The sequence below is a fragment of the Lates calcarifer genome, linkage group LG23, assembly GCF_001640805.2.
Source record: "Lates calcarifer isolate ASB-BC8 linkage group LG23, TLL_Latcal_v3, whole genome shotgun sequence".
In the NCBI taxonomy this organism is placed as follows: Eukaryota; Metazoa; Chordata; class Actinopteri; family Centropomidae; genus Lates; species Lates calcarifer.
Window position 1 is genome coordinate 16,886,253 of NC_066855.1, and position 24,272 is coordinate 16,910,524.

At 41.6% G+C, this 24,272-nt stretch overlaps 1 protein-coding gene across 1 annotated transcript in view; it reads right to left on the reverse strand.

Moving 5' to 3' along the window:
- The window catches only part of map2k6 (mitogen-activated protein kinase kinase 6), a 34,211-nt gene that overhangs the window by 8,883 nt on the left and 1,056 nt on the right, over nucleotides 1–24,272 (reverse strand). The window contains exons 2-10 of the mRNA XM_018666626.1: nucleotides 11,285–11,348; nucleotides 10,008–10,056; nucleotides 9,243–9,356; nucleotides 7,882–8,001; nucleotides 7,086–7,202; nucleotides 6,878–6,929; nucleotides 4,968–5,095; nucleotides 3,627–3,704; nucleotides 2,132–2,271 (exon numbers count right to left, since the gene is read on the reverse strand). Of these exons, the coding sequence (XP_018522142.1) occupies nucleotides 2,132–2,271; nucleotides 3,627–3,704; nucleotides 4,968–5,095; nucleotides 6,878–6,929; nucleotides 7,086–7,202; nucleotides 7,882–8,001; nucleotides 9,243–9,356; nucleotides 10,008–10,056; nucleotides 11,285–11,348 (862 nt within the window). The remainder of the gene's footprint in view (nucleotides 1–2,131; nucleotides 2,272–3,626; nucleotides 3,705–4,967; nucleotides 5,096–6,877; nucleotides 6,930–7,085; nucleotides 7,203–7,881; nucleotides 8,002–9,242; nucleotides 9,357–10,007; nucleotides 10,057–11,284; nucleotides 11,349–24,272) is intronic.

A 24,272-nucleotide genomic window follows, 5' to 3' on the forward strand; every position in this document is an offset into this window, starting at 1 on the left:
TTTCCAAAGAGTTTCGTCCCTATCAAATATCAGAGTTATTCTTTAATAGACTGAGAACTTTGATCTGAGATTCCTTTTTTTCCCCAGGAATAAACAAGCCAGCATGTGTGGACTCACAGTAACTGAGACAACATACAGCCAAACATAATGAGTCACTGGAGCATTAATGAGAATAGCAGACAAAACAATTACATCAAGTGTGTATTTGCCAGTATGTGTATTTGCCTGCTCACTGTTTGTTCTCAACAGAAGAATGAAACCACTATACTGTTATTTGCATTAAGAGTACAGAATACTATTCAAACGGCAGCTTTATCCTCTGATCTTACTGCAACAGCACAGTGTATAATTTAGGTCACTAAATGCATTCATTTGATTGCATTTCTATCCCAACAGACTGGATTTTTCGTTATACCAAGGCAACACATATTATCGCATGTATAGCACCGGCTGCACTGGAGCAGATGGGAGTATGATGCCTTGCCCAAGGGTATATCAACAGACCAGACCTGCGTTTTTACTTCCACTCTTTCAACATTAAGACGCTCATATATGCATCGAGATTCTTCCCTGATCCAACCAGATCATAACTCTTCTGCAGAATCTGTGGAGTATGAAATTCATGTTTACCTTCCAACACCGCCTTTAAAAATGTGTCTCACCACAACATGAAAACCTACGTGGGTAAGTAAGCAACTAACAATGTATGAAACAAACTTAGCAGCAGGAAATGAAACCTGCTGCAGGTTTGGACTCATCAGACACACGGGCCACATTTACTCTTTTCATTTTGAGCGTCTTATATCCAGGTAAACTCCACCTCGTTTTATGAGTCACATATACTGTATGTGTCCCTGGTCACAAATATGTCCACAGTTCACAGCTACATGCAAATTAGGTTCAGCTCTGCACCAGTCCAGAGGGTGGTGGTAATGTCCCTGAAACTGACTGGTAACTGCCCAAAACGCCAGAGGAGGAATAACTTCTACACATTTGCAGCTTAGTTACAAAAAATAAAATCAGTTGAGAAAGGAAGCTCAGGTTGAGATCAAGTGAGAGTAAAGCTCAACCACCTTCACAGAGTCTCATTCACGCAGATCATTCAGCGATTAAACTAATCAGGGATCAGATAAATGCTATGGCAGCATGTTATGTCCTCTGTACGACTACATGTGATGAAACTGCTGGAAGCCGCTTGCTTCCTGTCACTTTCATAAGAGAATGTCAGTGTAAGTTCAGCTGCTGTGTCACAGAGGAAAAACCCTGTGAGCGTCCACAGATTGACACTGACACTTGGAAGGAGTAAACATTATGTTTGTATCTTAGAGAGACAGATGCATTTACACCTTTTCAAATATCTGCCTCACACTGTATGCTTCTTGGATACGTTAACACTTGGCTTTTATGATATCAAATAGCCAGGAAGCATAAAATGGCTAAGTGCAAATGGGGTCACAGTCTATCCAGCACCCAACAACTCATACTGAGAGCTGAGCTGGAGGCCTGTGGTGAACTGTGTGGTGTTGCACACTAGACAGGCATGCTGAAACAATTAAGTCGATTTATAGATTATTTCATCACAATTTTGAAAACCTATTAACTGTCAAATCAAAATAGCAATTTATCCAATTTAGCTTCTCAAATGTGAAGATTTGCTGCTTTTCTCAGTTTCATATCACTGAAAACTGAATGTCTGACAATGTAAGACACAGCAATTTGAAAGCTTGAATAAAGACCAAGAAAATAGTCCATGGATTAATTGATAATGATAATAGTAATTCATTTCTACATATTCAGATATATTCCATGGAGAGGTTGAGAGCCCTGGCACATCCCTGCACATCCTGTCAGAGCAGGCTTCTGGCCTCACAACAACAGCAACAACAAAAGAATGTCATAATGAACTCAGTCTCATAAAGAGGAAATTAATTGAAGCCCACTAAGCTGGAACCAATACACATTTCTGTCTGATTTATTGTTGCTTTGTTGAAGGGCACAATGACTCTGCTGCCTGTTCTGGCTCTGGTGTGTGTGGGGGGGGGGATACAATCAAAAACATGGAACTGAATGTTTTCTGAGATGTGGTTCTGGCTGGTGAAAAATGGGGTAAAAACAACAGAAAAAGACGTACCACTGAGAGGTGAAGTCCACAAACTCTGGAGAGAACTGGTCGGCAGGAAGCTGGGGCGAAGGTTCTTCCACCACCTGCTTCAGCTGCTGGAAGGGCGTACCCCATGAGTCGTATGGGAAGCGCAGGATGGCGAGCTCGATCTGAGCCACGCAGACAGAGAAACATGGGTCACACTCACTGACTACAGTTAACATACTTGCACATTAGTGTCCCGGTTTTAGATCTTATCCAAAAATCCTTCACTTAATAAAAACGTCATCAAACTTCCTTTGTAGGAGAGTAACGATTCTGCGACGGACCGAAAGCATGACACAAACATCCACGATCTCATATTGTGATACAGGAAGATGGAATTGCGATACCCACCACCCCCAACCCCAATCCCCCGCCACCACTGTGGGACTCTCAGTACATTAGTAATGTAATTAGACAAAACCATGTCTTATTGCACGCTAACCAAGTTATTCAGATTGTGATGCTGATGGTTTGAAATGTGTCAGAATTTTTTAGGGATCCAAAACTGTTGTCTGAGCAACAAGTCCTTCAGCCCAGACCTGCATGAGTACAGCTTATTGACTGTCAGCTGGATCAGGGCCTAGATGTTTTAGAGTGAACCACCACAGGGACTAACTATCAGATAGAAATGTTGCTCAGATTGAGTTACCTACACTTACTTACACATGCTAAACTATAAAGGTTTATCCACTGAGAAAAACAACCAGAGCTACCTGTTTTCTAATCTTCAGACCAACTCTTTCACTTCGAATCTATTTTGGTATTCCTCTTCACTCATAAGTACAGTTCTCAACAAGTAACAGGTCCTTTAAAAATCAGCCCCAAATCACCCAAAGTGTATTTTATGCGACACACTGATTGCTCACTCTGTCTTGGCCAATTTCGTTTCATCTTGGAGGTGACATGCAAAAAAAAAAAAAAAATCCCTCCAACACTTAGAATTCATAATGAAAGTGAAAAAAGCTGAACAGTTTCAACTCTTCACCTCTATCATTTAAACCCCCCCCTCCCCACCCACCAAACATTTAGCACTCTTATTACCGTTCAAATTAGACATGTGCTGGGTACATTTACTCCTCACCGCTCATCTGCAATAGCTGATCTAATAAGCAGAGAGAAGGACGAGCCAGGTTCAAATCAGAGGAAATTACCATAGATTGCTGAATCCTTGACGCCAAAATACTCTCTGGTCTGAGTTGGAAATGTGCAAATGAGAGAGCTATGAATATTTAACAACTCATAATAAAATGTCTAGACACTACTTCGTCTAGAGCTATGCCTCACAGAACACCAAATTCATTTTTTTATGAATCATTTTTACCCTTCAGATAGTTTATTATTTTTGCAATTATGAAGACATTTGGAAAAAATGAACAGATCCAGGAAATAAAAAGTGTAATTGAGGATGAGTGAAATGAAAAGTTTTTGGATATAAATTCCCACTGAAATTCAAAATAAAAAGCAATAAAAGCTCATTTACCATCGTGATTCCTAAACTCCAAATGTCGGATTTGACGTTGTAGCCTTTCTGGTTCGTCTCGGGGTTGATCCTCTCCGGCTGCAGGACACAAAGTCGGACGAGGTCACTTATGGCAGCGGTTGTCAAGGACGAAAAGCACAACATGCTGTCTTCCTAAACTTCTTGTACACACAGGCCACGATATTCCCTGAGCGCTGACCCACTCAGCCAATCAGCAGCTGAGCTATCAGGGTTAAAATGTAACTGGGCTCATTAAATGTGTAGATGATGATGAGGAACAGAGAGGTGAATCTGTTAGGCCAAAGTTATAAACTTATAGACTTCACACACAGAGATGTATTCAGGGACAAATCCGACCGAAGCTGTGATACAGAAACTGGATCTCACACTCACAATAGGCAAAACACTTAATCACTTATTAACCAGAGAAAAGATCATATTATATATATTATTAAATGGATTAACTCTGTAAATTGCATCGTGCCTCTTTTAGCTCTGTTTTTGGTCTCCACTTCCTCCTGAGGGAAATCTCTGGCTCTTTATCTGCTAAATGCTCCATGTTCACCAGCTGCTCTCTGACTGTGTCTGTGTCTGCTGTTTGCTGCTGAGCAGTGGTTTTTTACAGCTTTTCCTCTGATACAGCTGCCTGCTGCAGCTGGAAACGGTGCTGTGAGAGCAGTGAGAGTGAACCAGCACAATAAAGTTATAGACTAAAGCTAAACAATGAGCTGGCACTCACTATAATGCATCGTAAGGTCACGGGGGAGCTGCAGATTTGAGCGAAAATTCTCCGCAGGGTCGTCAATGTGAGTGATCCCTCTGACATGAGCACAGCATTTTCACATTATCATTTGATATGTTGTTTTAAAAATATCAATTAGAACTGCTTTAAATGTACACTGTGGAGTCAATATGGAGGGATGGTTTTACAAGTGGGTCCCCATTTGTTTTCACTGCTGCCTGCACCAAAATGCACATGTAAACACAATCAACATGTCCACCGCAGCCATTGTTTACATCCATGTTTGCTATAAACCAGCATGAGTGATTTAGCGTTTGGCTAATGTTTTATGAGGAAGTCTGTATAAGTCTGTTGTTGCCACCTGCTCATAGCTGTCAATCAAACACTTCCACTGGACTGGAGCTTTTAGCTTGGAGGCTAAAGGACCATCTCTGGTACATCTCCACAGACCTTATTTACTTCTTTCAGTAATAAAAAAAATACGTCAAAAGTCAAGTCAATGCAAAAAGGGAAGCTTCAGGTTCGTCAGTAGTACAACAGCCACAGTGAATCACACCAGCACTTTAAATCTCCTCATTCCAGCCTCTTCCTTTACTTACCGCCATGTAAGGTTTGCAGCCTGCGTCCATGGTTTTAGCCACGGAGTCGACCAGGTAGCCGCTGATGCCGAAGTCACACATCTTGACCTGGCCCTGCGTGTTGATGAGCACGTTGGAAGGCTTCACATCTACAATGAGAGAGAGAAAGCAGCGTTTTAATTAGAGCGCAGCCACTGTACACGTTCTGGTTTGTCAAGAAACAACTCTCTCTCATGGCCAGCAGTTACACTCATGATACAGAGCTGTGGTCTCTGGTAGACACCGACTGTGTGACTTTATTTTAGTCGCTTATCATCTTTCTAAATGGCTACATGGGCCTGTGATGCGACAAGAGCCGCAGTGGTCACAGCTGGGCCACAGAGGTTTGACACAGGAAGCATTAACCCTTAAATGAAACTGTGTGATTGTTCCTCGTCTACATTGGTACAGCAACAGTAACAGTAAGCGAGGAAAAAGAAACTCTCTGCACACTGACATATGCAAGCTCCAAAGTATTTAGTGCAACTTTTCAACCTGCAAGGTCTTCGTCAGGTTTCATGTGAACAAGAAACAGCTGCATACATGTACAGCACAAATGACAGAGATATCAACCTGAATAATTGCTATGACCAGAGAAGCATATATTGTCATCCTGAAAGACATACAGTACTCTTTCTTTTTATGTCACATTATCAATAAACGTAAAAAGGAACATGTCCATTGGAGAACATACATGACAAGAAACAAATCTGTGTTAGCTTTAAGTCTCAACAGCAGAGAACATAAAAGGAAGAAATAAATGTTTTTTTATTTTTTTATGTTTTTTTGTTTAGATCATCAAGATGTTTTTTTTTCTCCAAATCACCACCTCTGGGAGATTTCTGAACTTTCTTACTGCTGGTATACCATTGACTGCTAATGGAAAATGGACTGCTATAGGGTTGTGCTCATCGCCAGTCCACGACTGTATTCGTCTGTCGGGGGGGAGAGTGAGGATATCTAAAGATGGACGAGGGGTGTACATGTCAGAGGATCACAGAAATTAGTGAACCACTGAAAGACAATCGTGACAGATCCCTGTGTAATGTATTGAATTTTAATTAATCTGTTTTAATTATACGCTGATGTTTTTAATAGCTCAGAGGAGCTAAAAACCCAATGGAGAGTATTCTGTAGAGCACAGAGGCAGGTCATTAAAGGCAACCTGTGCTGCTTTTGTTTGCTAGTGAAGTGGTTCATAGTATCATTGATGCATGCCTTCTTATGTCCTGAAACGTGTCGGTAAGATCTTCTGCCTGCTTGGTGAGTGAATCATCGTAACCCTAATTCTGAAGGCCTGATTAAAGTGGATAAAAGGCAAGCTCCTCTTAAGGGACCTTGGATGAAAAAAAAGAGTGTTTGCCTGGCAAAGACTTTGAAGAGAGATTGGGAGACTGCAAAATTTCAGAGAGCAGACAGCCTCATCTTTTCCTCTAAATCCATCAGAGTGAACATTAAGACTGCGTTCATCTTTGACAGTGTTACATCAACGCCGTGTGATGATCTGGTCGTACAATGGCATCGCTACAACACAGTCACATGGGGAAAGAAAACGAGCTATAAACATGCATCAACAGTTCATCCAGATTATCTAAACCAGGACTGCAGAGTCAGGACATAATCCTTTATGGGTTCATCACTATAATCATATGATCTGTTGGTCTGGTGATTGAAATATTGATCAGTGTAGCTTCAAGTGCAGATTAAGGTCTGCACTGCTTTACCTCAAAACTATAACACAACAAGAAAGAAAGAAAGAAAGAAAGAAAGAAAGAAAGAAAGAAAGAAAGAAAGAAAGAAAAAAGCAGCTCGCTGCTGCTGATGATGCATCACAGAAGTGGATATTGACACTGTCTCTGAGAGGTTTAATGGGTTTCCACTCAGGCTCTTACCTCTGTGTATGACTTGCAGATTGCTGTGCAGATGCTCCAAAGCTTTTACTATCTGTAATAACAAAGCCCATTAATAAGCAAATGAGAGTTACATAACAAGTATCTGTCATTAAGCTAACATGAGCTGGGCATTCACAGGAAGTATGTCGTTTGGAATTAATTTTTAATCGTCCACATTATGCTGTTAGAAGTGTGCGAGTGAACCCACTGAGACGGCGATCTTTCCCAGGATGTCCTCTGGGATGGTCATGCCCTTCTCGATCACCTGCTTGTAGAACTTATCCAGGGAGGTGTCCATCAGCTCCATGCAGATCCAGACGTCGCCCTGGCAACAGTCAGATTGGAAAGAGATCAGGGGAAAAAAAAAAAAAAAAAAGGCAACAAAAACAAAAGCACCCAGCCGGATACCAAACAGACAGGAAGTGACAGATTTTCCAGTGTTTCGGACGTGGCGAGGAAATCCTGAACATCCAGGCACTGCTGCAGGAAGCTTTCTGCATCCGAAAATCTTCAGAGGTGTTTTTCATCACCGGCCTGTTTGTCATTTGGATGCGGTGTTGGGTTCCAGTTTTGCCGCACGTCAACAATGGATGCAGAATTAACAGTCTTATGGACATTATTGGCAACAATCAGCTGACTACAGATTTATCAGTTATTAACAAAACTGACAGAAAGAGAAAAACTGCAGAAAATAATTATTTGAAAGGCTGGGTTTTATATGGAACTATTGGTTTTCATATAGCTTTCCTATATCTTTGCATTTTCAACAGTGAAAACCCACAAGGTGACAACATATAATGTCATCAAAATTATTCAGTTTACTAAAAAAAGACCAAGAGAAGCAGCAGATTTTCACCTTTTACAACCTGGAGTCAGTCTGAAAAAATGACCTGAGCAATTTGTCAAAATAGTCGTTATTTTCTTCCAGTCAACTCATCAATGAAGTGACAGGCTGTTGCCGCTCTGAGTAAGTGTGTTGCATGTTAGTGTTTACATTATGCTACCTCTCTGAATAGTGCTCCATAGAAGGTGACTGTGTAGAAACAGTCCACTGTCCTCATGGAGATGTCCAGGTCCATGAGCAGCCTCTTCTGCTCCTGAGTGTTCACTGTGGCTCGAATCCGCTGGGGGAGGGGGAGGCAGTAGTGGAGGAGGAGGAGGAAGAGGAGGAGAAGGAGGAGGACGACAGAAAGCACAAAGGTTCATAACATGGAATGATGCAGAATCTTTAGTTTAACAGTGTCTCTGTGTTTTTCTTCATGCTCACAGCAGTTTGCAACATGTGAACAAAGATTTTTGTCCATCGAGACCGAGACCTGAAGATCTGAGACTTAGAGTAACATCTTTTAAATCACTTCTTAAAGGCCTTTGTTTAACTGCTAGCTCCCTGCTTCATTTTTAGTTTTTTGGTTCTTTTGCTACTTTTGTTTTCATTGTTTGATTGCATGAAAATCACTTTGAAGCTTTGTTATGAAAAGTTGTGAACTATGAATGAAGTTCTTCTTCTTCTTATTATTACTGTCCTAACCTTATTGTTAACGTGTTTAAGTTCCCAAACAGAACCATAAAAACGTTATCATGTTTTAGTTGGCAGAGGAGGGTATTGTGGGAAAACGAATGTGAAAGCTTTGTCCGTGGTATAATGTTTTCGACATGAGATATTTGTTAATGCTAATCATTGTATATGAGTGGAATTTTTGGGATACAGGAGAACCCCCTGTTTAATTTCCTGTACAGATAACAGATATAAGATTATGGATGACTAGTGCCTGGCAATGATGTTGTTGTACTGTTTTGCGATGTTCTGAACATGAAGCTAACTGATGCTATGAAGAAGGAGAAGGCTATAAAAAGATATCAAAGTGCTTCTAGGTTGAAACTGTCCTAAATTTCATTAACATACGACAGTCACTGAGAACTGTGGAAGTCAAGACAAGAGCTGGAAGATCAGATGAAGCTGCAGGTCTGCTGAACTGAATGACTGCAGAGGAGCTGCTGGAAGGTTCAGCTGATACACGAAGAGGTGCATGCAGTGATCCACTGTGACGTCGATGTTTTAACAGGGTCGACATGGAGGAGCCATCAGAGAGTCTCTGTCAAGTCAACGTCTTAAGACTGCAAAATAACATCTGGATACGCTGCCAGAGCTGCTTTATTTACATAACCAGCAGATGAATTTAATTGACGTTTAGCTTTTGAATTTGTCAAAGTCACATGTATACCCTCTCACAGTTCTGTGGTTGGTCTGCTTTGCTTTCACACCAGCCTAAGCAAACTAAACCAAACCGGCAAACCTGCCAAAGACTGGCTGGTTAGGTGCAAAAAGCTCCCTGAATATGAAGGCTCAGGTCGTTCCTTCACCCACCTTGACGGCCATGATCAGGCCACTGGGCACGTGCCTCATCTTGTCCACCACGCCGTACGCTCCTCGGCCGAGCTCGCAGATCTGCTCCAGGTCATCTGCCTTCACCTCGAAATTCTGCTCCAGACACAGCGAGAGAACAAGACCAGATGAGGGTGGATACAAACACTTAAAGTCAAAGATTTGTTCTTTTTAGGAGGAGAAGAACAAGCACAGGAGTGAATACAGCATGCTCATTGCTGTTCTGAGGAAAATGCACAGCTTCACTGAAAAAAGCAACAAAGCTCTGAAGTCTGAATCGCCAAACACTGTCTCCTTCACAGAGCAGCAAGATGCACAACTTCTTGTCTCACTTCTTTACATGATTCAAGGAGAGAAAAAAAAACATTCACTTTGACTTGTGGCCAACTGGAGCAGAGAAAAAGCAGACATCTCTGCCAATGGAAAATTCCACTTATTTGATGAGTTTAAAATAAATATTTTTACTGCCCGATGGGCAATAAAAAGCATTCCAGTCTCCCCACAATCACAAGTATTCAATTCAGCTGTAATGTTCACTGGGGCGTTCTTTACAGCTAACAGATCCTTTATTAAGCCGACCTCTGTAGACTGAGAGTGAGGGACCTTACTCAACCAAAAATACACTGGAGGAGGAAAAAAACAGTAGTTATATAAGAACTGAGAGAAAAAATATAAACCTTGAATGGGATTAGGAAAGGTGCAAAGATGGAAAGAAAATCTAAAAACAAGCCAAAGAAATGAAATTACCTTCTCTCCGATGGTTACACAAGCTTTCGAATCCAAATCTCTGGGGGGTCTGAAACACACAGACATTTCATTAGATGTAAACTGGTTACATTTGACTTCAGAGGACAAAACAACTGTTACAGTAAAGCAGAGGGTAAATGTCAAACATGATATTAAAGACGTGTTTGTCAGTGAAAATCTAAACTTCTCTGTTCACCACAGGTCTGAGGAGAGAATCAGGTTCAGTCTACACTGGGAGAAATAAATAAAATAAAACAAATAAAACCTCAAATAAAATAAAACAAAATTTCTCCTGGAGCTTTCAACCCCATCTTATGATTTTTACTGGCCCCTGAAGACCATGACATGTGAAAGCTCAAGAAAAAAAAAAAACAGTAAGTGGACTTTGAGAGTTTTTATAATATATAAATATATAATATAAGTTGTTGGGTTTTTTTGTCAATGTTAAAAAATACTTGAGAAAAGAAACAAAATCCTGAAAGTGCACAGATGAGAATCAATTAAAGCAACTTAAATTAATACATTTTAATATAATTAAAAAAACAAATAAAATGAAAATTAAGATTAAATGATGATTTAAAATGAATAAAAGAAAGACATATAAAATAAAGGTATACTGAAAAATACAATTCAAAAACCAAAATAAAAAATGAAATTTTAAAAATAAATAAAATAAAAATCTTTAATAAATTAAATCAGTGGTGCGAATGCAACAAAAATACAGATTTACACAGAATGTGTAATGTAACAGTCTGATTCTGACATTTAACATGACGTTGCCTTGAAATCCAAAACGCCTCTGCTGCTGCAGGTTTCTTAACGAAGATGATTCTGGAATATTTGGTTTTTCTGCAGCTCAGGATGATTTGGGGCTGTGCTCTGAGCTTCATGTTAACAAGACTGAGAGGAAAAACAAAATGTACAAATAATCCTGTTATTGTGTTGAAAATGTGCAAATATCAGGGGTGTGATCTGAAGAAATTAAAACTTTATCGTGCAGGTTTTTGTTCATGTTACAATACCCAGGACAAGCTGCTGTACCCGCTATGAGACACCTGAATGTGAGAGCCTGAAAATGATCACATTAGCAGGAACAACGCTTCCTTCCCAATGTGTTACTGCTGTTTGTCAGCTTTTCATTTTTGGTTTAAAATCAGTCAGGTCTAAAAAGGAATGTGCAAAACAGGAACGTGAGGATCAATACAAGCCTTTTAGCAGAGATATAAGCTCGGACATGATGAAGGTGTGCATGTAAACAGTATGTAGTGAAGACTTACACTGCGGCAGGAGTTGGCTGCTCAAACACCTCCTTGGAGAGCTTGAGCACCGGCTTCCTCTTACCTGGAAACACACGCATGAAGGCAAACATCATTAGAAAGCTCTGACGTTAGAAATAACACCTTCAAGGGCCGGGTGAGATGACAACATACTGTTTACCATCAGGCAATAACTGTCAGAGATTTCCTCATAGTATTGATGTATCTGCCCCTTTAACGTCTCTGGTTGTACTAAGCCGTAGTGTCAAATGTTGCTTTCTCCTTTATCTAAACCTTTGAAGGACTCAGTAAGTGATTTGTTAGTCAGAGCCTCAGTAATCCAGGTGTTTCTCTGACCTGAAAAAAATCTAGAGCAGCAACTACCAATTATTTTCATTTTATTATGAATCACCTTATCCTTTAGTTAATAAAATAGTGAAAATGCTCATCAAAAGTCCCCAGAGCCCAAACCCTTCATACTGCTTGCTTTGTCTGACTGATGAATACACTCAGTTTACACTGATATAAAACAAAGAAAAGCAGGAAATCCTCACATGTGAGAAGGTGGAACCAGAGAATGTTTGGCATTTAACAGTGACTTAATTTTGAATTTTCTGCTCAATCAAACTGATTACTGATTAATAAGTTCATTAATCGTTTGAGCTCTAATTTAATCCCCTGCTGTCACTCCAACATATCTGAATTTGTGCAAACTTGTGTAACAGTTTGATCTGAGTGAAGTAAGAGCAGAGAGAGCAGACTGATGAGACTCCAGAGAGGCTGATGGTTTCACTGGCAGCACAGCACAGAACAAGATGAAAGCATACTTAACTTCTTAACATAGCTCAGGATGAGAGATCAGTTGATCAGGGTTCATCCTGGTCAACCTTTTACTCTCTGTGTCCCTTAAGCAACAGTGGAGTCTGTAAACATATCACGTGTAGCCATTTTCTATGAGGACTGAAGCAAGACTGAGACAAGGAAACAAACCTCAATCAAACCTTCACAGCATTCAGAGTGGCAGGTTTGTGTTAAACAAGTGACTAAAAGTATCTGCACTCCAGGAAGATTCAGTGTCAAATGATGATTCGCCGCTTCAGTCCGCAGCTCACAACAGCCAACAGGCACTTAAAAACTCCCACTGATGCAAAATGACTCAAATGTCCTGCAGCCACCACTCTCTGATTGATTCTGCCAGGATCAGGTCACAAAAATCTAAACTAAGACCAACAACAGGACACTTCTTATGCTTCATATCCAGTCTACATTTTCACATTTCCTGCTCATATAGCAACTGCAGCAATGACTGGCGCTTCACTTCATCATCTACACTTACGGTCGGATGCAGCAAGTGACTCCAGATCCTAATTGAATGGAGCGGGTGCTGAGAACCAGAAGAAAAAGAAGGAGAAGGAGGAGAGGAGTAGGAGGAGGAGGTTTGGCAGCCCAGGTGTGCTCGCTCCATCTGGAGGTGCTGCACTGACGGTTTAACGGCCAGAGTGCCTTGTTAACGGAGCGTCACAGTGTTCCTGAGGGTGTGACCATGTGTGTGTGTGTGTGTGTGCTTGTGTGTATGTTTGAGTTGTTGCCTTGTCTGCAGACAGCATCTGGCTCAAACCTCCTCAGACTGGCTGAACCCAGTCAGAGGTTGCTGCAGGAAACATATGCACAGACCTGATCTGACAAAGGTGAAGCCAGGAGGAGGGGCAGCCATGTTGGATCTGTAACAGCTTGTGTTTTGTTTCTCTGCGAATACTTAGAAGTGTGTGTGTGACACTCTGAGCAGCTGACGCACTCTGCTTTAAGGTAATATTTAAGGTCACCACACTGTGCGCCGCCCACTGATGTCATAACATGCTATTAAAAGTAAAACTGAAGGTGTGTCTCTTCAAAGGATGAGGAATAACTGGAATTTCTCACATTGCTGTCAGGAGAGAAAACACAAACAAATGTCGCTGTGGACGATCAGTTGTTCAAAAAGCTGTCCTGAAGGAATATCACGCACACACACACACACACACACACACACCAGTGAGACCTGGATTGTTCAAACAGAGCAGGGTGTGACACTGCTGTGCTATGTGGCCCTCCACTGGTGGCCTCTTGCTGCCTGCCTCCTGGTCTACACTTTCCAAAGCAGCTTTGTTGCACCAAAATGTCACTTTGGGCCCCTCCTACATACATTTACACAGACAACAATAGTAACTGGAAACCAACTCTCTGCTAACAGCCCCGTATCCAACACACTGAAAACTAGAAAACACTCAGGGAGGACACCTGCAACAAGTCTTTCCAGCCTGTACTGAAACAATGTTAAATTAGCGCTGAAAGGGCAGTTTTATTAAATATGGTAACCTAATGATATCAATGTGAAGTGTGTTTGAATGCGACTCAGTACAGCTGCCTGCCTGCTGCAACATTAAGCATGCTCCTCTATTACTGACCTGAGAATGGACTGTACTTACTGCGCTTTTCTAGTCTTTTCGACCACTCAAACCGCCTCACACTACAGATCACATTCACACTTGTTCTATAAATTAGGGCTTTCTAACACATACACACACATTCATTCATACTTGTTCTATAAATTAGTTTTGGTCTTTCACCGATGGGGTTCAGTATCTTGCCCAAGGATACTCGGCATGCAGACTGGAGGAGCGGGGAATCAAACCACCAACCTTCTGATTGGTGGGCAACTGCTCTACCTCCTGAGCCACAGCCGCTCCAAAGAAGATGCACCAACCTGTGACCTCAGTCCTGCTGTTACAGAGTGCAAAATAAATGGTGAAAGTTAGTCAGTCAGTGGCAGTATAAGAACTCTGAGGGGTCACTGCAGTTTTGTCCTGATTTTGGATAGAGATATGGAACTATAGTTGAGGCAGTGTTGCAGGGTGAGAACATGTTAACTCTACCTACGCAGTTTTTGCTTTTTGCGTCACCATTTCTGTAGTGACTGACCCATAATTCTACCCCTAACCCAAATTTTAAAAAGTGAAGATGCATAAACATGAGAAACAAAATGTCCCAGAGGACTTGTTAGGGTTGCAAAAGTTTCCAGTAAATTTCCAGAAACTTTCTGGAAATTTTCCAAGGGAAGTTAAGCTGGGGAATTTGGGAAATATTTCAAGTTGGAAATTTGTAAAATATTTTACAATTGATGCTGGATAAATGAATAGAAATAGTTTGAGATGGACACTCCTCAACCAGCTGCTAAATCAAACTCTAACCTACAGTCTAGGAACAGAAAACTGGCCGAAGAAACAGCATCACAGTTGAGCTAGCTAGCATCATGATAGCTAGCCTTTCAAATTCAAGTAAAGTCAATTTTTATTTTTTTGGTTCCAAATCAACAGAAGTTATCTCGAGGCACTTTTCATATAGAGCAGGTTTAGACTGTACTCTTTATATTATCATTTTTACAAAGAGAGACCCAACAGTTCACACTGGAGGCAGAAACCTTGAACAGAACCAGACTCAAATTGTCAACGAACACTGATGTTGACTAGATGTAGTCTATGGGCTCAGATGCAGTAGAGTGGCTGTAGTGAGCAGGATTCTAGAAATGATCTGTGTATGTGTTGGAGGAATGCACAGTGCAGGGCAGAGTTTTTTACAACTGCATTTAAGTTCCCTGTTACAGACTAACATGCAATTTAACAAATTTCCAGTTTATAACTTCTATATATTTCCATTAATTCCATAAAAGTTTCCAATTTTGAAAATTTCCAAAATTTTGCAGCCCTACTTGTTGTACATATCATCCAAATAGAAATGCACAGGTGCAAATGGTGCACCAATGAACAAGCTCCTCTTGACAATGTTCTGTTAATCAATGTTCATGAATTATTATTTTGAAGGCCACAATTTATGAATTTGTGCACATAAATTTGTTTAGTTTTTTTCTGCACTGTTTCACACCTAAAGGATCCAGATCCACATCAAAAATGAATCAGCTCTTTCTGGCCTGCGGTCTAACTTCCCACCAAACCTTATGAAATCTGTTCACGAGATAACCTGTTAACAAACAGTGACTGAAAACACAACCTCTGTATCTCACATGAGGAGGAGGGACACTAAATACTCTCATATGCATTAACCAGACCTGGAACCTTTGTCAGATGATTGACCTCAAACAGTGTTGGAACAAAGGGTTCACTGTGTGATTACAATGAAGCGACAGCATCCTTTCTCTTTCTCCATGGGTGCGTACACTGACTGACTGAGAAATTCTTCTGCCTCACAGCTGCACTGAGATCATGAGACAAGAGGCAGCACGCTCCTCAGAGGAAGAGGACAGATTTATTCTTTAATCAACGTGCTCGGTGCATTTCAGTCCACTTTAATACACAGTCACACACAGACAACACACAGCTGTCCCAACATAAACAATAAGTGCAGTAGGTCACAGGAGGCAGGTACTAGCATGCAGCATGTTGTGGTGGTGTTGCAGGTGTTCCAGCAGGAATACATGCAAATCAAAGTGACATGCCACTCAGCGCTGCATATACAATGACATACTTCAGGATTCAGCATCTGGGAAGCTGCACTGCTCCAAACCTGCTGCTACTGACTGAGAAGAACAAGAGAGAAGTAAAAAGAGGTGTAAGAAAGAACAAAGAGGAGGTGGTGGGGGGTCAGAGGGGCAGGTGATTATGTAATCTATCTGGCTGGCAGGAATAAGCTTGAGCTCTGCTTTGTACTGTAATACAAAGCAATGATGGAAGAAGTATTCAGATCATTACTGTAGCTGGAACATTAATCGATTAGTCTATTGAAAGGGAATTCAACAGCAAAGGTTTGATGAATCATAAAATCTTTAAGCCATTTTTCGAGGAAACATGCAAAAAATCACTGGTTTCAGCCTTTCAGATGTGAATATTTTCTGGTTTTCCTCTCTGACCATGAGAGTATATTAAATATCTTTGGGTTTTGGGGTGTTGATCAGACTAATATATTTCTTATAACCCATTTTAACTTGGGCTCTGAGAATAATTAATGACAACTTATCACTATTTTTTATTAATTAATTGAATAAAATGGCAGATTAACTGATAATAAAAACAGTCCTTTGTTGCAGGGAAAGAAATGAAAAAAAGGTTAAAGTACATAAGTATCAGCATCCACATGAACTTTAAGTACCTAATCTTTTTGGCACCTTGCAGGCAGTAGAACAAGTGGTAAACACAACATCTACACTGATGAATCATGGTATAAAAACCACTGACAGGTGAAGTGAATAACACTGATAATCTCTTTACAATACAATATTCTGCTGGGAAACTTTGGGTCCTTCATTTATTTGGATATAACTTTGACACGTACTACCCACCTAAACATTGTTGTAGACTAAGTAGACCCTCCATAGGCAACAGCACTCCACAATGGCAGGGGCCTGCCCCCAGCAGGACAGTGCTCCCACCACACCATAAATCTGCTCAGAGGAGCAGGAACACAACGAAGAGTCCATGGTGTTGACCTGGCCTCCAACTCCTGCAGAAACCCCTGCCACTGGGGAGTGTTGTTGCAATCGGGGGCTATGCTTGGTCTACAGCAATGTTTAGGTGGGTGGTATGTGTCAAAGTAACATCCAGATGAATGTCAGGACCCAAGGTTTCACAGCAGAGTATTGCATTGTAACAAGATGATCTATGTTATTGACTCTACCTATCAGTGGTTTAATGTTGTGGTAGTAGTTATGGCATTAGCAAGCAGCTGCCAATTTATACATCGAGCAGACACAGCGCAGCATGATCATTCATCTGGAGTTTGTGTCCATCTATGAATCTAAGTCCAGTATTCCCTCTCTGTTAGCTCTGTTTTTGGTCTCCACCACCTCCTGAGGGAGGAAAATGCTCCACTATGTTCACCAGCTGCTCTCTAACTGTGTCTGTCTGCTGTTTGCTGCTGACAGTGGACAGTGGGTTAGTCCCTGAAAAAGAGCTGCCTGCTGCTGCTATGCTAATGAGGGTAGTGAGACTGAACCAAAACAGTAAGGTCATCGGCTGTAAAAAAAAAAAAACAGAACTATGAACTGAAGCAACTTAACAACTCAACCAATAAATCTGCCAATTTTTTAATTAATCAATATAAATGAAATGGCCTGAGGTGACATATGTATGACAAATGTCTTGACTTGCAACAGTCCAAAACCCAAAGATATTCAACTGACAATGACTTAAAACAGAGAAAAACAGTAAGAGAAATTTGAGAAACTCAACCAGCAAATGTTCTCATCATAAAATATTTCAATTACAAATAATTAATTAAAATTGCTGAAGTTAAAACTGAATAAACATTTCTGCACAAATATCATATAGTATGGGATTATTATTAGTGATGCATTAACATTTAAGGAGCAATTAAATGTAACAGCTGGTTTGAGGTGGAGTCTTGAATCTGGTAAATTAATTTGATACTGGGCCTCAGTATAAAGACCAATCAAAACTACAACACTTTCCTATGAGTACTGGAGTAGAAGTATAAAGTATCATAAAATGGAAACACTCAAGTCAAGTACAAATCCCTCAAAACTTTCTTAAATACAGTACCAATAGTGTCTAGAGCACATTATTGCCAAGCTGACAAGGAAACACGATGCACGATCTAAAAATATCAAATACACAATTCCTTCCTTTATTCTTGCTGAGCTCAGCATTAAACTTGCATACTGTGGTAGGCAGTGTGGGTTAATTAAAAGCAGCAGTACATATCATTCCCAGTGATTTGCAGCACATGAGCTGAAGTATGCAGTGAAATGCCAGAGGGAGGCCACATGAGATGGGTGTCTGTGTCGGGACACTCCTTGTTCCCACTGAAACCAGCGAGAACAAGGAAGGGGAGTAATTGGCCTTGCTGTAACATGCGCAATTATCATTTTCTCAAGAAGTGACTGGGAGGAGAACAGCTGAGGACGACAATGCTCCCAGTTTCTGCCACGCCCGATATGAGCATGCAATCAGCCTCGTCATGCATGCATGTCAGTTTGTGAGCAGTAAAAAAAAAAAATTATGCTGACAGGAAGGTTTGCAGGGCAGTCAGCGTGTGCGGGAACAGAGACAGAGTGCATGCAGAGCACCTCGGTGTGTGAGGGCAGGCGGTGGCTGGCCTGCGTGATAATGAGCACTGGATGATGGGGACACATGGTGCCCGCTGCTAACCCACACATGCACTCCTGGCTGGAATTCCAACAATCCCAAATGTTCCTCAATGGAATTCCACAGAGCCAGAGGAAGACAGATCAATCACAGAGGGAGGGAGGCAGTCAACCACAATCACTGACACAAGGAAGGACAGGAAAAGACAGCAACACAGCGAGCAGCGCAGAGGGGGGAGGGGGGGTCAGCTAGTTGGTAGCAGAGAGAGATTTCAAAATAACTCCAGCTGGAGCCCTCGGCTGTTTGCCGCCCTGCCGACCGCTCTGGCAGTTTGTGAGATACTCTACACTTCCAAAGATGGCAGCTCCTTTAGGTTACAGCTGTTGGACGCTCCTTTGGGAATCATGTCGTCAGCGGCTCATGCTACACTTCCTCTGCACTCGGCTCAACTTAAATGACACACGCAGGAAGTGGAGAGTGCAGAGGTGTCAGCTTCAGGTGGCCTCAGAGCAAGGACGCCGCTTCCACTGATTGAGTCCAGGACAAACACTAGAAGCCACACCTGCACAGACACAACACGCACTGCACTGTACCTATAAGAGATCCTGCAGGTTCACTGCATGTGACACTGTGGGAGATGGGCCTGATAAAGTCTTTGTCACAGTCTGTGTTGGACTGTATGTTGAATCATAGTGCTTCAGTGTAAACAGAAAAAAAGCATGCAGGGAAAAATGATGCCTTTAATCCTCCACTGGCCAGTGTATTCTGTTATTCAATGCCGTATTCTGGCTGCTTAGCTTGCGTTACAAGGGTCATAAAAACCTCATATTTTTCTCAACTTTCATCTAGAACGACTCACTTCCTGCACCACAACCCTGTACGTGCAGTAACACCCTGACCTGTACACAGTTGTCGTACTGTTGTTCATCAGTAGCCTGTCAGACCCAAATCCCAAAATATTCAATTTAGAAGTGACAAAGACAAGTATCAAATCATCTGCAGCTTTAACCAGCAAATGTTTGGAATTTTTGCTTTAGAAGAATGACAATGATTAATCAGTTATCATAACAGCAGCTCTAGTCATTAAGGCTGCACAACTCTGATTCATGAAGCCACACAGTGTAAAGGAGCCTTCTGAGCATGTTTGTCCTTAGCACACATTACACAGGTGACCACTGCATGCTGACAACAACATGTGAATATCAAGAGCAAGCCAAATCAGAAATTCTGCTGTTCTGCTGCTTACTATCAGTCTTTTTTAAGCCACTATCATATGTTCACTTTATTATGTAATGTTAACAGTAACAGAATACTGCCAGAATGATGCAGATGTCCCCCACACTCTCTGTGGTCGACAATGATGCCTATTACTTCAAAATAAGTTAATACAAGTCACAGATGGAGAAAATTAGAAAGCATGTCTAACTTCACAGAATAGTTCAATTAAGCTTATTTGCTTTCCTGACAAGAGTTACATAAGAGGACTGACACCACTTTCATGTCTGTATGCTAAATAAGAAGCTGGAGCCAGCAGCCTGTTAGCTTAGCTGTCCTCTCACAGAGCAGCTGTATCTGTAACTGTGTGAGGGAAAGCTGTTTGAAATCCCACAATCCATCACATCAACAGATATATGGAGTCAGCAATATTACAGATCCCCGTGTTTGAAAGGGCTTCAGAAATGACCATTCACTAATGAGGCTGAAACAAGTAGCACATTCATCACATAGCTGATCAACAGTAAGCAACTTTGATGACTGATTTTCGGACATTTCATAAATTAAACAGTCGATGAATCAAAAAAAAAAAAAAAAAAAATCAACAGATGAACCAATGATGAAAAAACTTCAGCTGCAGCCCTATTTGTTAGTAGCACAACACCGTACACACAACTGATCTGACAGCAGTTAGCAGGTAGATTCTGTTCAGCGAAGATGCCCCCCCCCCACCACCCCCAACCAAAAAAAAAAAAAAAAAAAACAGAAATAACAAGGGGGCTCTTTTCTTTCTATACACACACAAAAACGCATAAGTCACCAATTAACTAACATACTTCTTATTTCCTATCACTGCTGAGGTGCTAATTGAGGCTGGCGATGTGTTGTTTTAGTCGATGCAAGTAGAAAACATAAGTGCTCTGAAAAAAGCAAACAGTTGTACAAAGTGCTGGCTGTTGGGTAATGTCAGCATTAACAGTGCCTCCAGAGCGCTCTCATGCCTTTATAACAGTTTTAAAATTCAAGCCAGAGAAAATAGCTGCCAGTGCAGTCACTTTCCTAAATCACTATCCAAATGTGGAGTGAAATATTGGGAATAATTACATTCTCGTTGGGCTGACATACAGTGATGTCTCAAATCCAGACGGTCGATGAATAGAAAGCCAGACGTGCCTCTGCTGTAGCTGAGAACAGCTCTTTGCAGGAGAAGGATGATCTCGAATGCATGCTGGCTGGAGTGTAGTGCAAATAAATTTGCCTACAGAGAAAGGGAAGCAAATTGTAACTTCCATCTTCGTACGGTTCTCAGACAATTCTAAATTTGGAGAGCTGAAAGTTAAAAAAAGGAGTGGCGGCAAAAAGGAAGAAGCACACGTGCAACAATTAGGTGGAGCAGGTTAACGTCTAGATCCACCTGCAGTAAATTCATTTATTCACATCCACTGTCTTGCATTGCAAGGCCGTGCCACACTGCAACACCCCCCCTCCCTCACCCCATCCTCACCCTGATTCTCATCCTATCTTGGCGGGGAAATCTGGAAACCTGCTGCCATCACAACAAGGGTTATTCCAGCTCATATTCAGCTTCATTGCCCAAAAAAATTGCATTATGCGCCTCTGCTTGCATGTAAGTCTGCAACAAAGCTGGGATAAACAGGAATTATTTCATGGTTCTTGCCACCAGAGAAGTTGCTGCATGCATGCTTACTCAGTCAACCCCCACCCCACCCCCCTCCCCACACTGAAAAGAGAAGTACAGTTAGTGGATCATCTGAACAATGCTCTGAACAATTCTACTGTTATTGCAGCAAAAAAAGCCACTATAGGCCTGGAAGCAGACCAACAATCAGCTCGTCGAAACAGCAAATTTAGTATCAGTGCAGCTGAAAACGCAGCCTCCATTTGCATGACAAACGGGACATTTGTCCAGGGGCGCGAGGGCCTGCCGAGGCTGCGGGGGGACACGAGCTGGGAGGGCCGCTGTCACGCTGCCATCGGCCAGCCCGGCACACTACAGCACTCACAGCACGGCATGGTGCACAATGGTGAGGGCAAAAAGTGCCCGGGCCACACAGGCAGCGCTCGAGACGGAGACGCAGGGCTTAACATGCAACTGTGCCAAAATATTATGAGAATAGAAGGAAACCAGCAGCAGGATAAGGTGACTTAGCTCAGTCTGGAAACGCAAGGACATGATGCTTATTTTAGTTTTGCAGATTTGTACACATTTCCATCAGTCATTATAAAGTTACACACTAGATGTGTGTTGAACTATCTGGACCTGCAAGTAAAAGTTAGTGGTGGGAGTCAAACCACAAATCCTGTTTGGTACCCATGTGTTGGTTACACCCACTATCACAAACTGAAGTGCTAAAAATTGGTACCAAATGTGTGGTCAGGTTCATAATCTTCTTCACTTATCCTCTGATCAACTTTTTAAAATGTAATTTCAGACAGCAGACGACATTGAACAATTAGAGAATTTAGCATCTTTGGTTATAAGGGAACAAAAGGCCAAAGCCACCAGCACTGACTGATTTTTTTTTTTTTTTACTACCTGAGGGCAGTGAAATAGGCTGTAAACATAACGATCTACATATTATCACCATATAAAGTTGACATAGCTAATGTGTTAGCAGACAGTTGTCTATTAACACAGCCAGCAGACACATTAGCATTCATTTGGAGTCAGGTTTCAATCCACTTTGTGAAGTTCAATGTTCCAGTCTCCTTTTTGCTCTGTTTTAGTCTCCACCAACGACTTCGGCTGCTAAATGCTCCACCGTGTTCACCAGCTGCTCTCTGACTTTGTTAAAAACTCATTCTGGATTCAACACTGTATATGGAAGAATTGTGGATAAATGTGAGGCTGTTTGTTGCCTTTTGACACTTTGCAACTTCTTTACAGTAACAAGTACACAACAACAAATCCGAGTCAGCTGTTAGCCTGATAATCAGACTGAATTTCCATTTTGCTTCTCCTCAAACACTGAACAAATCAAAGAATTAGGGCAGTGACTCAGAGTGAGGAAAGTGGTTAAAAAAGACTACACTGGCTAACCTGGTTGTTAGCCTGTCACTCAAATAAGGCAGCAGAGGAGCAGTAAATAAACTAAACAAGGTCAGTTCTACAACATATGTTGTATTAGGCTACATGGGTGTTTTTCATATAAAATAACAAATGTAGCAGTGACACAATGGTCAGTTTAGGTCTTTTAGGTTGCAGAATCTAAGGATGCAACTACCAAGTATTTTCATTATTGATTAATCTGCCTCAAATGTGCTTGATGAAGCATTTGTTCTATAAAATTAATCAAAAATGAACTAAAAAATGTAATATTGATTTTACATTTACTTAAGACTGAAATAGCAACAAATCCTCATCCCTCTGTTCACTGATTAATTGACTAATTGTTGAAGCTCTGACCAACAATTTCCTTCAACATCACTTTCTGACTGAAGTCATTTTCTCACCAGCACCATTTTGTTCTCGTTTGCAGTCCACCAAAAAAAGTCAAGAAAAGAACGAACGATCGACCTATCGATTAATCGATTATTGGTCTCAGCACTAGATCTGCATGTGTGCTGTTTTCTGCACCAAACAACATCAATGAAAGACGACAGAAACCGACTTCTGCTCTCAGGAAAGTCCCAAACCGACTCATTCATTTAACAGAAAAATGTCTGTGCATTATTCATCACAAGATGAACTGGCTGCAACAAGACGGTTCCTCTGTGTAGGTGGGTGGACAATTGACTGTACCAGATAAATACTGCCAGGCTCTGACCATCGGGGGCTCTCTCCTACCTGTTCACGTCCTGTACAGCCTCTGAGTGTGTGTGTGTGTGTGTGTGTGTGTGTGTGTGTACACATGTGTATTTGTGCTCTACATGTTGTGCAATGAACCAGCCTCACTTTGGACTTCTTGGAAAACACAGTGAGGGGAGGAAAAACGCCTGAGCTGCTTTCACTGCAGCTGTTTTTTTCCTACAAGCTGCATTCACTGATGATCTTTAAGAGCTCTCAGGCTGCATGGATGTTACTCCACTGCTCCTGTTGTTGCTGCACTGTCGGTAAAGTTGGGGTCAAAGTGTGACACACAAGCTTTCCTATGCACGCTGGGGGAAAAAGCTGCACATCAGTGGACACGCACCCAGGGGTTTGACACATATCCAGTTGCCTGGACAGAAGCAGCAGCTGACAGAATGGGACTTTTTTGCTTGGAGACTTGTATTTTAATAGCCCAAAGAAGCCCCTGTTCTTCAACTCACCACCTTAAAGCTCTCAACCAATTCTATTATTAGATTTTCATTTTCTGTCCCATAAGCAGAAACAAATCTGCAGCCAGTAAACACTCAAACTTGACCACTGACAGCTGCAGGTTGTCACATCATGTTGCCCTCCTGCACCAAACCCACGCATATTTGTGGCACGGCACGCGACATGGCTTTCATTATTTACCTTAAGCAACGTGCACGGGCCATGCATCAACTCGTGCAGACTTTATTATAAAGAGTTGCAGTGTCGTTGTCTATCTCGTGACTGCTGAATGCGCCCTGTGCTGAACATCCCTGTCTGTACCCTGCTAATAACGTCAATATGAGTGAGTACACACAGCATCGTCTTACCAGGAACTGTGCAAAGGGGAAGATCTTAAACAGGAAATGCAACTGACCCTTCTAAACCATCTAACTTTAAA